Source organism: Pyxicephalus adspersus, chromosome 1 (assembly GCF_032062135.1).
Source record: "Pyxicephalus adspersus chromosome 1, UCB_Pads_2.0, whole genome shotgun sequence".
Lineage (NCBI taxonomy): Eukaryota > Metazoa > Chordata > Amphibia > Anura > Pyxicephalidae > Pyxicephalus > Pyxicephalus adspersus.
Window position 1 is genome coordinate 171,442,162 of NC_092858.1, and position 12,120 is coordinate 171,454,281.

Below are 12,120 nucleotides of genomic sequence, written 5' to 3' on the forward strand. Positions count from 1 at the left end.
AATATAAAACCCTACATAAAAGCAGTTTATATTGTTATATTGAGCTTCATAGGTGTCCGAATTGTAGTCTCATTATTATTACAATAATACAGATTCATATATTTCTGTTTTGCTGACCTTAGTGCAATTGGCAGCCTTGGCTTCCAGCCCATCCATGGTGACGAGGTCTTTCAGTAAACTGGTCTCCTGGTATCCACCTTTAACCCCCTCCAGCTTGAAGTTGGCATAAGGCCTTTCCAAAATGAGGCGAAGGCTGATGGCAAAGCCGGCCATGTCAATGGCAAATGGGCGGTTGGGGTCAAACACAGTCTTCCATCCAACCACTCTGCCTGCCGTACTGACTCTCGGGGATTCGTATCGTAAACCGCCCACGAATGCCACTGGCCACACGGATACTGTCCTGGTGTATCGCATCTGTATATAAAATAATATATTAAAATTAGTAATGTCTTCACAATACAACTAATGGTCAACAAATATATACAGTAGCTGAGCTCCAGATGTAAAAGGCACAAATCAAAGCAGCTTTGTAACCAATGGTAAATCTTTAAATATTTTAATGAATGCAAGTCCCGGATTTGGACCTGGCATTAGGTTTTTTTTAGTCCCCATACTGCAGAGTTACAACTAGGAGAATTCAACACAAGGATACAAAGGGTCTATGTGATGACAAACAGCATGCTCATAACAGTCAATAGCTGAAGGATGGAGAAATGAGTTAATCAATGTGCTGCTTCTCCCTTATTGCCCAGTCACATGCTAGGGGTGGGTCCATGACAGCCCGGGATTAAAGGAAGTGGACGGCTTTATTCAACCCAGAAATCTAAGAACATTAGAATACTAAAGGTGCTTTGAACTGGAAAATTTTGGCAACCACTGGGTTGGATCCATTGTTAAGTTTTCATTGCAGTCTCCCTGCCGGGTGGAGTTATTCTTTTGGTTTGTCCTGTGACCATTGTCATTCAAACAGAACATGAGAGAACAATGCCTATCCTAGGGTGACAACGCTGCTTCTTAATAGATAGAGTACGGTGAGTAAGCGTTGTCACCCTAGGACAGGAAGTGTGTTAATAGCAGGTGAAATTAGTTTGTAAAGTTCTGTTACTCAATCCAGATATTTCTGGGTGAGTATGAATAAAACGGAGGGTTTTTTGAGCAGAACAATACAAAGATCAATAATTATCCTACAGAAAAACTGTTATGACAACAATATTTTGTGAGTCCATATTTATATAAAAATCAAAAAACAGATGTCTCAGCTACCTACGCATTTCACCTATGTAGGGCTTCCTCAGGGAAGATTATAAATGAAATTTTTCAGGGGTGCTTAGGACTTACAGGGTTTTCCCGAAATAAAGGAATGGACCATGGGCTGGTAGGAAGGTAGTCCCCAGTGTTCTCTTTGATTAGAGGTTTATATTTGGGGCAGCTCACAAGTCAGGCTAAGGGTTGGACCTGGTAATGGTTAAAGAACCAAAGTGCTGTTGCTGAGAAACCTAAAGCAATGACAGGTGAAAATAACTTTTTGTAAGGTTTGGATTTTATGAGCACTTTCTAGAGGTTACAATGGGGTAGGGGTGGCTAGCCCCATCACCTGTTCTCATTGGTTGGTCCATTGAGTTATTGTGGTCAACTGCCCATTAGTTGGGTGACGTTGGTCAATTTCATTTCGCTGGTCACTTGTCATAGTTTCAGTATGCATTGAGCCAAATTGAGGATCGCTCATTGAGCTTCTAGGGCCCCCGTGTCTAAAAGTTCCAGTATTGCAACTTTGATCTGGGCCTGGTACAGAAGTACCCCTTGTCTCCGCTTCTCCTCCATGGTAGCCCTGGCCAAATAACATGACCAATGAATTGTTATCATGGTTGCTTGGAACAGACAATGGAATTCTCTTCATCAGCTTTGGATAATTATAGCTGGCTGTAGAATTAAAGCCAAACTCGCAGTCCCCAAATGCCTTCTACTTGGAGGGATTGTCCCCCATTTATCTCTCTTTGAAAACCAAACTGTCCCAACTTTTACTCTGTGAATACAAAATAATAAAAACAAACCATCCATATCATATCCTACCCGTCATTAACATCATCTGAAGGTTCTGCATGCTTGTGTGTTAATAATTTGAACTCTGAAACAACATAGCATATAAATAAGTCAAATCCAAATATGATAAGTGATAACAGCGAATTATTCATAACAAATCGTAGAATAAGAACCATTCTTCACGCCACTTATTTCTTGCGTATAATAGTTTGATTGTAGAACAGGGTAATTTGTTTGTGCATCTGAGCTCATTTATTCAATAGGAGAAAAGCGTTGCATGCTCATGGCGGCGGACGGCGGTGATAAATTGCCCTAGTTATTCAGCGCTGTCACCTGCTAGATTAGAGGGAGTTAGCGCTGGAGATCCGCGATATGTTAATGAGAGATATTAATCATTGTGTTGCTTTTTGTGTATCCCGAATTCCTGCAGGTCCTTCCTTCCCGCTGTAATGAACTCCCTGCTAATGTATCAAACTGTATGCTGATTCCAAATTATTTGGGTTACAAGATTAGGCTGCATCATTAGAAGAATTTCTCTGAGGACCCAAAGTTCTAATTTTTTTCCACACTGTACTCTATAAATAAAGTTTCTTTTCGCAGACAAAACTTTATGGAACAAAAATTAAAGAGGGATTCTACTTTCCTTACATTTTAGGATAATGAAAAGTAGTTCAGCCTCTGTTGTGTGCTAAATATGAGGTTGAGTATTTAGAAATAAAGTACGGGTGATGGAGTGGGCATAGAGAGGTGCAAATGGGCCACTGCAGAAAGGCCTGGACCTTCCTCAACCAACAGGGGCCAAGTCATTTCTGCCTGCTGTTGGCTACTATCCTCAACGATAACATACCTTGGTTTTTAAAATGCTGTATGGGTTCCTCCACACCCTCTTTCTTTTAATATGCAGGGTGGACCTGATACCCACTCCTCTGCCCTTCGTCCAGCTGGCCAATGTTTAGAGTTGGGTGTGTGCTACAGTGCATAGCTACAACTTGCGGATTTGGAGTCAAATGGGAAAGCCCCCTATCTGGGCCTTTTTTCTATAGTTACCATTCGTGTGTTTACTGGAAAGGTGCCAAATCTCCACTCCCCAGGTGCCTAAAGTATTCTACACTTCCAAGGTATCTGGAATACTTGCTTATCCTATGGACACTGGTTCCTTCTGCCACTACTGGACATGCAAGCCAGCAGGAGGAACTACAGGAGCTGGTATGTGAAGACAACTCATCCAATGGTTGTGGCATCTTGGTCTGTCCAATGTGGTATCTTTTTATATCATGGGCCTTCAGAAAGGTAGGTATATAAATGCTACAGGTGGGGTAATGAGTACTTTAAGTTGGCCCAGAAGACTAGTAAAACGGAAAAACCCAAGTAGGGCAATGTAGAAAACTTCAGACACTTCAAAGATTCTGTTATCAATTTTATTATTTTCTATTAGCTTTCAACTACAGTAATGGGTTTCCAGGTTTAAATGCCAAGAGGATCTAAAATTGTTGTGGATGTTTTCTATTTTCTTGTATGGATTGTTCACTTACTTCCTCATAAAAAGAGAGTAAATTTGTTTCACAACTTCTGTCTTTCTTGAAGCCATGCTGACTATCACTTAATAATATTATTTTCTAGCAGAAACTCCTCTATGTGGTTCTTTCAAAACTTTCCTGGACCTTTCTAACTATGGACAATAAACTAACCAGTCTGTAGTTACCTGGTAATGACTTTGCTCTCTTTTTGAAGATAGGAACCACATTGGCCTTACGCCAAACCATCTGTACCTTGCCAGCGACTAAAGAGTCTCTAAAAATTAGAAATAATGGCTTTGAAATAACCGAGCTCAGCTCTTTGAGGACACGTGGATGTAATCCATCAGGTCCTTGTGCTTTGTCAACCTTAATTTTTCCCAGCTGTTTCTCAATCATATCAATTCTGAGCCAGTGTGACCCATTTAGGGCAGTGAAATTGCTATTATGAGTTTGGACTTGATATAGAAGGCTGATATTATAGGGGATAAGACAGTTGGGAGGAGGCAAGGCCAGTACTTCCTCCTCTTCATCCTATTGACCAATCAGTAATGATAGGTGGCAAGAGGGACCAGGAGGTTACCACCAAAAACTGGAGTGGAGGTAAGGAGGATAGCCTGGGGTAAAGTATTTGCCCTGCATTTTTTTGACTGTTTATTGCCAATGTAGCCTTAGTATTGTGACTTTTGATGGACCCAGCCAATCAGAAGCCAGTATTTTACTGCCTAGAGTCTATAATCTATGAACATGATAATAGCTGTGGTGGAATAGAAGAACGGACCATCCAACCCATACCAGTGGAAATGGTTCTGGTAAATGTAAATCAAAGCCTCCCTTGTCTCTCCCCCATCTCCGCCACATTGTATTTCTGGCAGCCTGATACTTACTGAGTACATAGGTCTACGGCTTCTACAAAAAGCCATAATGAAATTGCGATTTAATTAAGGAGCAAAAACATATTGATTTTGCAATAGATGTAAAAATTGATATTTCACCGTTAAAGGTGATTAAACATGTTTCGGGAAGCCAATTACAAGGGAAAATTAAGATAACTATTAAACTGGAAAGCCAAGCGGAGCTCCGGAGGGAGTGTTGGCATACTAAATCAGTTGTTTTATGATTTTACAACGTGCCAACATATTCTACAACATTGTACAATGTAGGAGGTTAAACATGTGCATAATGGGGAGCAAACAGGAAGAAAGAAACCTGCTGATGCGATCACAAGAGCTTACAGTCCATAAAATGGCAATAGAAAGAAGAAGTTTATAATCCATACTGTATATTGGAAGATATAGGGGGATATGGGCTATAAGGGAGGATACAGAAGGCAGAAGAGCTTACAATCTACTGGGGTATATTTGAAGATATAGAAGATAGAAGAGCTACAATCTATTAGATTATAATGGATGATATATAAGGTAGAAGAGTTTACAATCTTTTGGGGCATAAGGGAGGATACAGACGAACTTACATTCTTATAGGGTATAAGGGTAGATGCAAAAAGCAGAAGATCTTACAATCTATAAGGATACAAGGGAGGATACAGAAGGCAGAAAAGTTTACAATCTATAAGGATACAAGGGAGGATACAGAAGGCAGAAGTGCCTACATTCTATTAAAGTGTAACAGAGAATGCAAGTGGTAAAAGAGCTTACAATCTTTGAGGGCATATAGAAGGCAAAGATCTTACACTGTGCGAGGGTATAAGGGAGGATACAGAAGGTGAAAGAGCTCACAAACCTTGAGGGTATTATAGAGGATACAAAAGGCAGAAGAGCTTACAATCTATTATCGTATAATGGAGGATACAAAAGGCACAAGAGCTTACAATCTTTGAGGGTATATGTGAGATACAGAAGGTAGAAGAGCTTGCAATCTATTAGGTTATAGGGGAGGATACGTAAGGGGAACAATGTATAGTCTATTATGGTAAAGTATATGATGTTGAAGCCAGATGAGCTTACTATGTATTAGGTAATAGGGGAGAATAGTGGATGTAGAAAAGCTTACAATCTATTAGAATATAAGGGAGGATACTAAAAGTAAAAGAGCTTACACTTTTTAAGCGTATAGGGGGGATACAGAAGTTAGAAGAGCTTACAATCTATTAGGGTATAAGGGGTAAGCAAAAATCAGAAAAGCTTTCAATCCATTGGGGTATTAAGGAAGGGTACATATACAATACAATCTATTTTAGAATAGAATATAGATATATGATGAACTTGCAATATATTAAAGTACAAAGAAGGGATAAAGAAGGCAGAGAGCTTGCAATCTATTATGGTACAAAGGAAAGATAATACAATTTTAAAATCTGCAAATAAAGTACTAGAACCAAACCACTAGAGCTTTATAATTCCTACTGCTCAAAGCTATTCCTATTCCCAGCCAAACCAAACAAATAAATGATTTGAGTATAGAGATAAAATAAAGCTGCCTTTGAGATTTGCAAACATTTACTGAAGGTTTTATGACTGTAATTAGGATATTGTTAGAATATTCAAAGCATATTTAATAAAACTATGATATAAAAAACGTATCAAAAAGGCAATAAATAACAAAAAAGATTATGGGATTATTCTATGCAACTCTGCCATGATTTGAATAGCAGCTGAATTCCCCGTATGCTGATTTTTAATATATGACTGATGTCTTTTAGTGATTGGTGCTGTACCTGGTTCTGCTTTGACCTTGTCTATGTTCAATAAATATTTCTTGAATGTTCCTCTAATTAATATTGACTCTTTCTAAATTGGAATATGTGTGGCCAGCCTTAGATGATGAAATAACCTTTCATGCACAGATGGTTTCTAAGAAACACTTACAAATAATGAATTGTATTTATGTTCATATATTTATTTACTATGTGCAGAAATAAAGATGCCCATGGGAAATGTAATGCAGAACTAAAGTTTATTTTTTATTAAATGCAAACACTCCAAAACTACAAATGAAGAACAGCGCTTGCATGTATACCAGTTATGCCACAGTATGTGTCTTTTGGCTTTATTATTGTAACCTAGGATTCTGCATGACCTTTTGAATTGCTAGCTGCACGGCTCACAGTATTTTTATTATGATGTTCCTACATTTGCACAATGGCCTTTGCTTAACTTGACTGAACCAAATCTGTTTTTATTAGTGTCTCATGTACTCCCCCTCACAGAAGCTGCAGCTCACACTGGGAGGCAGCAGAGGAAGTGCTGTCAATCCAGAATGTGGGCAGCACTACGTGTGGCCAGGCAATGATTGACAAAAAAACAGGATCAAATGGAACAAATCTGGGGGTTCTGGTAGATCATAACTTAATAAGACTAATAATAATATTAAATAATAAGATCAGACCTAAAAACAGCATGCAATGCCAAGCTGCAATATATAAAGCTAATAATACACTATAGGGGGGTGACAAAATAGAGATAATACACCATCACAAAAAGCTGCAGGGGTCTCTAAGTATATGTATGACTTTGAAGGTCTCAAGGTAAACTGTAATTTCATATGCACAGTTGGATCCTGCAGCATATTTTAATGGGAGGTCATATTCCTACTTTGAGTTTCCTTCCATGATTCAACCACCCTTGCCTCAATTTGAACTGTCTACAAACCTTAAAATGAACATGTGTATTTCGCAAACTTCTTAGTTTACTAAATGTGGAAAATAAAAAGACTTTCTAACCTCTCCAATTGATAAAAGGGGCCCACTGCATCCATGGACTGAACATTGTTATCCAATTCCCCTAAAACAATGAACAAGTTGACCATACAAATGGAAGGTAGAATAAATAGACTGATATGTATGTAGGTATGTTCTGTAGTTAAGAAAATTAGGCATGCAATAGAACCATGCACCCAACTCTGATTTAATGAACCTATAACACATATAGGTCATTAAGGGGTTTAAATTCTATTTATGAATTTATTACCTCTTCAAAAAGTTCCAGGCTGTAGGTGTTGTCATCATCAGCGAAGTAGACCACTCCTTCGGGAGGATTGGAAGCATTGATGTTGTCCCGCAACCATCGTAGACCCAGGTTTCTCTGCATGGTTCCTCTTGGGGTGTGGGAAGGGGTTCTGGATAAGCCCACTTTTTGATTATGTGGGCTCTCTATGTTTAGGTGGGTGAAGTTAAGCCCAGCTTTCTCCAGCAGGTTGGCAACCAGTTTGGTCTTCCTTGGACAATCTTCCACCACGATCCAGTGCAAGTTTACAACGTGCAGAAAGGTGTTGGCAAGTCGAACCAGATCAGCTTTCTGGACTGGTCGGGTGTAGGTTGGTGTGATGACATAGATAACGGGAAGCTCCTCATTCCAGGGTGGGGGTCGAGAATAGACATATGTCCGGACAACCACAGGGGTTTCTCGGGTGGAGTGCTGGTGGACACATTGAAGAGAGTCCTCCTTACTCTGGGTCACGTTGTTGAAAAGGGGTCTGACTGTAGAATTGTCACCTGTGTCCTCTGTACAGAGAATATATGGAAATATGGAATATAGAAGATGTATAAAAATATTCCAATAACATAAAATTAACAAATAATCTATTGTATATGAAACCATGAGTATTAGTTACACTTGAAATGGACAGTTTAAAGCCCAGCCTTTTGTTATTTTAATAGATATTAATTAAGAATTATGAAGGGTTACAATACTTAGGAGAATGTTACCACTGTCCATGAGACCATTAGGGAAAATTAATCTAGTTTTTTTTAATACAACAGGAAATATGATTTAGCCTCTTGATTAAATTGTAATACATAACAGTAACTAAGAGATGGTACCAGCGCCTTATCAATTTACAAACCCGATGCTAAATAATTCACATTGAATGATCCTAAGGGTGATCAATATTAGGCCATTCTAACATCCCCAATGGTCTGATATTGATTGTGCTGCTGGAGAACATTTAGGGATATTCTCTTTAATGGAAAAAGGTTTGGGTGTATGCCAAGCCATTTGGTATTATTATTTTGTTATTATTTTGGGGAAGGATAAAACTATTCTGCCATTTGGACTGCTATTCAGAGCTCCGTAACGTTTCATGATTGGCCATCTCATTATGCATTATTGATTATGGATGGCTGTTTGGTATCTTAAACTCAACATGGAAAAAGCAAGACTCACCACCTTCCCTCCCTCACCTTCACAATCTCCTTGACATCTTTCTATAAATAAAATTTATTAAATAAAATTTATTCAACCCACTCCTTAGGCTCTTTGTCTTGGCATCACCGTTGATTTCGCACTCTTCTTCGCTCCCCACATTCAGAAAATCCCTAGGTTCTGCCCATTTCACCTGCATACCATCTCCAAAATATGCACCTATCTGCCCCTAGAGACCACCAAACTCCTTGTACACGCTCTTATCATCTCTCCTCTGGACTACAGTAACTCCCTTCTCACTGGTATTCCACTAGCTCGTCTATCTCCTCTACAATCTATTATGAATGCTGCAGCCAGACTTATCTATCATTCCCACCTACCTACCTACCTGATACACAGCCTTCCTACCTACCTATACATCCACCTACCAACCTCATATACATCCTTCCCACCATTTCTCTTCTGCTGCCTCTCTTTGCAACTCTCTACACCAACTTCTAAGAATCAAATTCAAGCTCCTGTGCTTTGTCTTAAAATCCCTCCAATACACCCCTAGCTGCTCTTTTTGTTCCTCCAATGACCTACTAAGGACTTCTTCATTTATAACCTCATCACATGCATGGCTCCAGGACTTTTCTAGAGCTGCTCCCACTTTCTGCAACGGTCTTTCTCGTATTATTCGGCTTGCTCCTACTTTCCACACATTTTAAAAAAGCCCTTAAAACCCAATTTTCAAACTCAACTAAACAGTTCACTTAAACCCTCATTACTTACCCCCTCCTACCCCTTTACTGCCACCACTGTTTACATGTACAATGTCAATATGAAAGCATGTAAACTAACTCACGGCTGAAATGCAACCATCATCTTGTTTTTGACCACCCCAAGGCTACCTCTTACTCTGCCATTTGGAGCAGAAAATAATGGATTCATTACAATTTTGATTGATTGGTCAAAATAGTTTTTACCAAACGATTGCTCTTGTTTCCCTGATAAATGTTCAGCATTATGGTAAAAGTTCATGAAAAGGTCATGAGAAAGAACCAACAGTGGTACGATCTTCCAACATCCACCAAAGTTCTGTGGCAGCTGCAGAACAAAGTCGACTTGATACCAATTGGCCATGAACATTGATATAAGATAATTTGTAAAGCTAAGATTTGGTTGTAAAAGATTCTCTGAGGCAAAGGAAAGATATTTAGTAAATGAATGAATTCCAGATGCTCAGTTTATTGCAGGAAAGGTCAGCTCTATTTATGGTTCATAAAAAAATACCATATATCTGATCTGATGGCCCGGTTTGTAATAATTAACTTTGGGCTCTTTGCTGGCTGAGGTTAATGTAAAATATTTTTCTTCATGTTTTTATTATATCCTCAAAAGTAAATGGGATAGATCAAAATCTATATCAGTTTTGGCTGCAGTGTTTCTTTTCTTGGCGAGATTATGAAAGATCAATATATTCACTGGGGAGACACATATGAAATTGGGGTGGGTTGGGTCAGTGCCATACTTAGTGTATTTGATGGATAAGACAGTTGTTCAATACACTAAAAAAAAACAAATGTGCTTACTGAGTACTTATTCACTGACAACCAATGTAAGGATGGTTTTCGTTCAACAGCCAACAATGTAAGGGGACACCTCTTCCATTAGTGACCAATGTAAGGGTGGAATTCCTGCCATCGGCCACTGAAGTAAGAGAAAAACTTGTAACACTGACCACAAATGTAAGGGTGAATTTCAACCCCTGCCTAACAAGGTAAGGGGGGAATTTTTTTTCACTGACCACCAATGTGGGGGAAGAATGCTTTCACTGATCACCAATATATGGGGTAATTTTTCCCCATATATTCTGGTCATCAGTGTTAGGGGGAATCCCATTTAATGATCATCATCGTAAGGAAGGGGGGACCTATCATTGGCCACCAAAGTAGAGGGTGAATATCTCCCACTGGTCAACAATGTAAAGGGGGAATTATTTTATACTGGCTGCCATGTAAGGGAAGAATTTCTCCCAATAAACTCCAATATGAGCAGAGATTCTTCCCATTGACCAACAATGAAAGGCATACCGGTATTTGCCCACTGGCTGCTAAGAAGGAAATTCTTCTTACTGAACCACAATGTAGGTGAAGAATGTCTTGTTTTGGTAACAAGTAAAGGTGGGAAATTCTTCCTACTGATTACCAATGTAAAGGGGGGAATTCTTCCCACTGACCATTAATAAAAGGGGCCATTCACAGACCTCCCACTGACCACAAATGAAGGGAAGGAAGGTTCCTTCCACTGATCAATATTGTATTGTGGGTAATTCCTCCTGCTGACCATCAATGTATGGGAGTAATTCTTCCCAATGTTTAAGAGGTAAAGTAATAGGACATTTATCCTGCTGACCACCAATGTTGACTGATACAATTGGATTATCATCATTACCATGTCATTATGAAGAGATGTCATTGCAGTTCCACTGTTCCTGTGTTGCTGGCTCTGTGATGTTGATTTAAGAACTTTGCGGGCATCTTTGGGGCAGTAAACAAGAGAAGAGCATATGCAATGAACATTTTATAGAGAGAACAGTGATTGCTGTGGAACTGCCAACAGACGAGTTTTATAAACCCAAAAATTGAGTCCTGCGGGCTACAGAAATGTCACACCTTGATGGCTCAAATCTATTTTGCTTTAGACATATTCTCTTTGCCTAAAGCCTTGCCCTTTAAGCTTCAGTGACTGAACAAACCTAAGAAAGTTCAAGAAAGTTACATGTAACATGATTCAGAAACAAAAAATAGGTTATTGTTCCCCTGAAATAATAAGTGCAATACAGTACTAAAAATAGTTACATTATTCTCTAATACAAAAATAGCATTCCTCCCTTCTCTTTCTCTTCCTCTTCCTTTCTCTCAATCTCTCTCCTTTCTTTTCTTTTCTTTTCCTCATTCATTTCCTCCGTTGTCTTATTTCTTCTCTTTCCCTTTCCTCCTTTTTCCCCTTTCCTTTTTTTTGCCCTCCTTCCTTTTTTTTTCTTTTCCTTCTACTTTACATCTTCTTTCATTTTTATTTGCTTTTTCTCCTTCCTTCGTTCTTCCTGCCCTTGCTTTATTCTATCTATCTTCTATTTCCTTTTGTTTCTTCTTTGTTTCCTTTTCAACTTCCTTTCATTTCATTTATTTTCCTTTACATTGTCCCTTTTTACCTTTTGCTTTCCTTTTTTGTGTTCTTTTCTTTTTTCCTTTCTGTTTTCTAGTACTGTCCCCTTAACTTTTTTCTTTTCTTGATTTATTCCTTTTTTTCCTTCTTCTTTATCATTTATCCTTTCCTTCCTTCCTTCTTTGCTCTATTACTTTCCTTTATATGTTCCTTTCCTACCCTTCTTATTCCTTCCTTCCTCCAGTTTCCCTCCTTCCTTTCCTTTTTTTCTTTTTCTATCTTCTTTCTTTCCTTCATTTATTTTCCCTTTTGTT

At 38.8% G+C, this 12,120-nt stretch overlaps 1 protein-coding gene across 1 annotated transcript in view; it reads right to left on the reverse strand.

Moving 5' to 3' along the window:
- LOC140321637 (galactosylgalactosylxylosylprotein 3-beta-glucuronosyltransferase 1-like) overlaps positions 1–12,120 on the reverse strand; it is an 86,827-nt gene that overhangs the window by 13,277 nt on the left and 61,430 nt on the right. Inside the window, exons 3-4 of the mRNA XM_072398402.1 lie at positions 7,484–8,016; positions 118–414 (exon numbers count right to left, since the gene is read on the reverse strand). Coding sequence (XP_072254503.1) covers positions 118–414; positions 7,484–8,016 — 830 coding nt within the window. The remainder of the gene's footprint in view (positions 1–117; positions 415–7,483; positions 8,017–12,120) is intronic.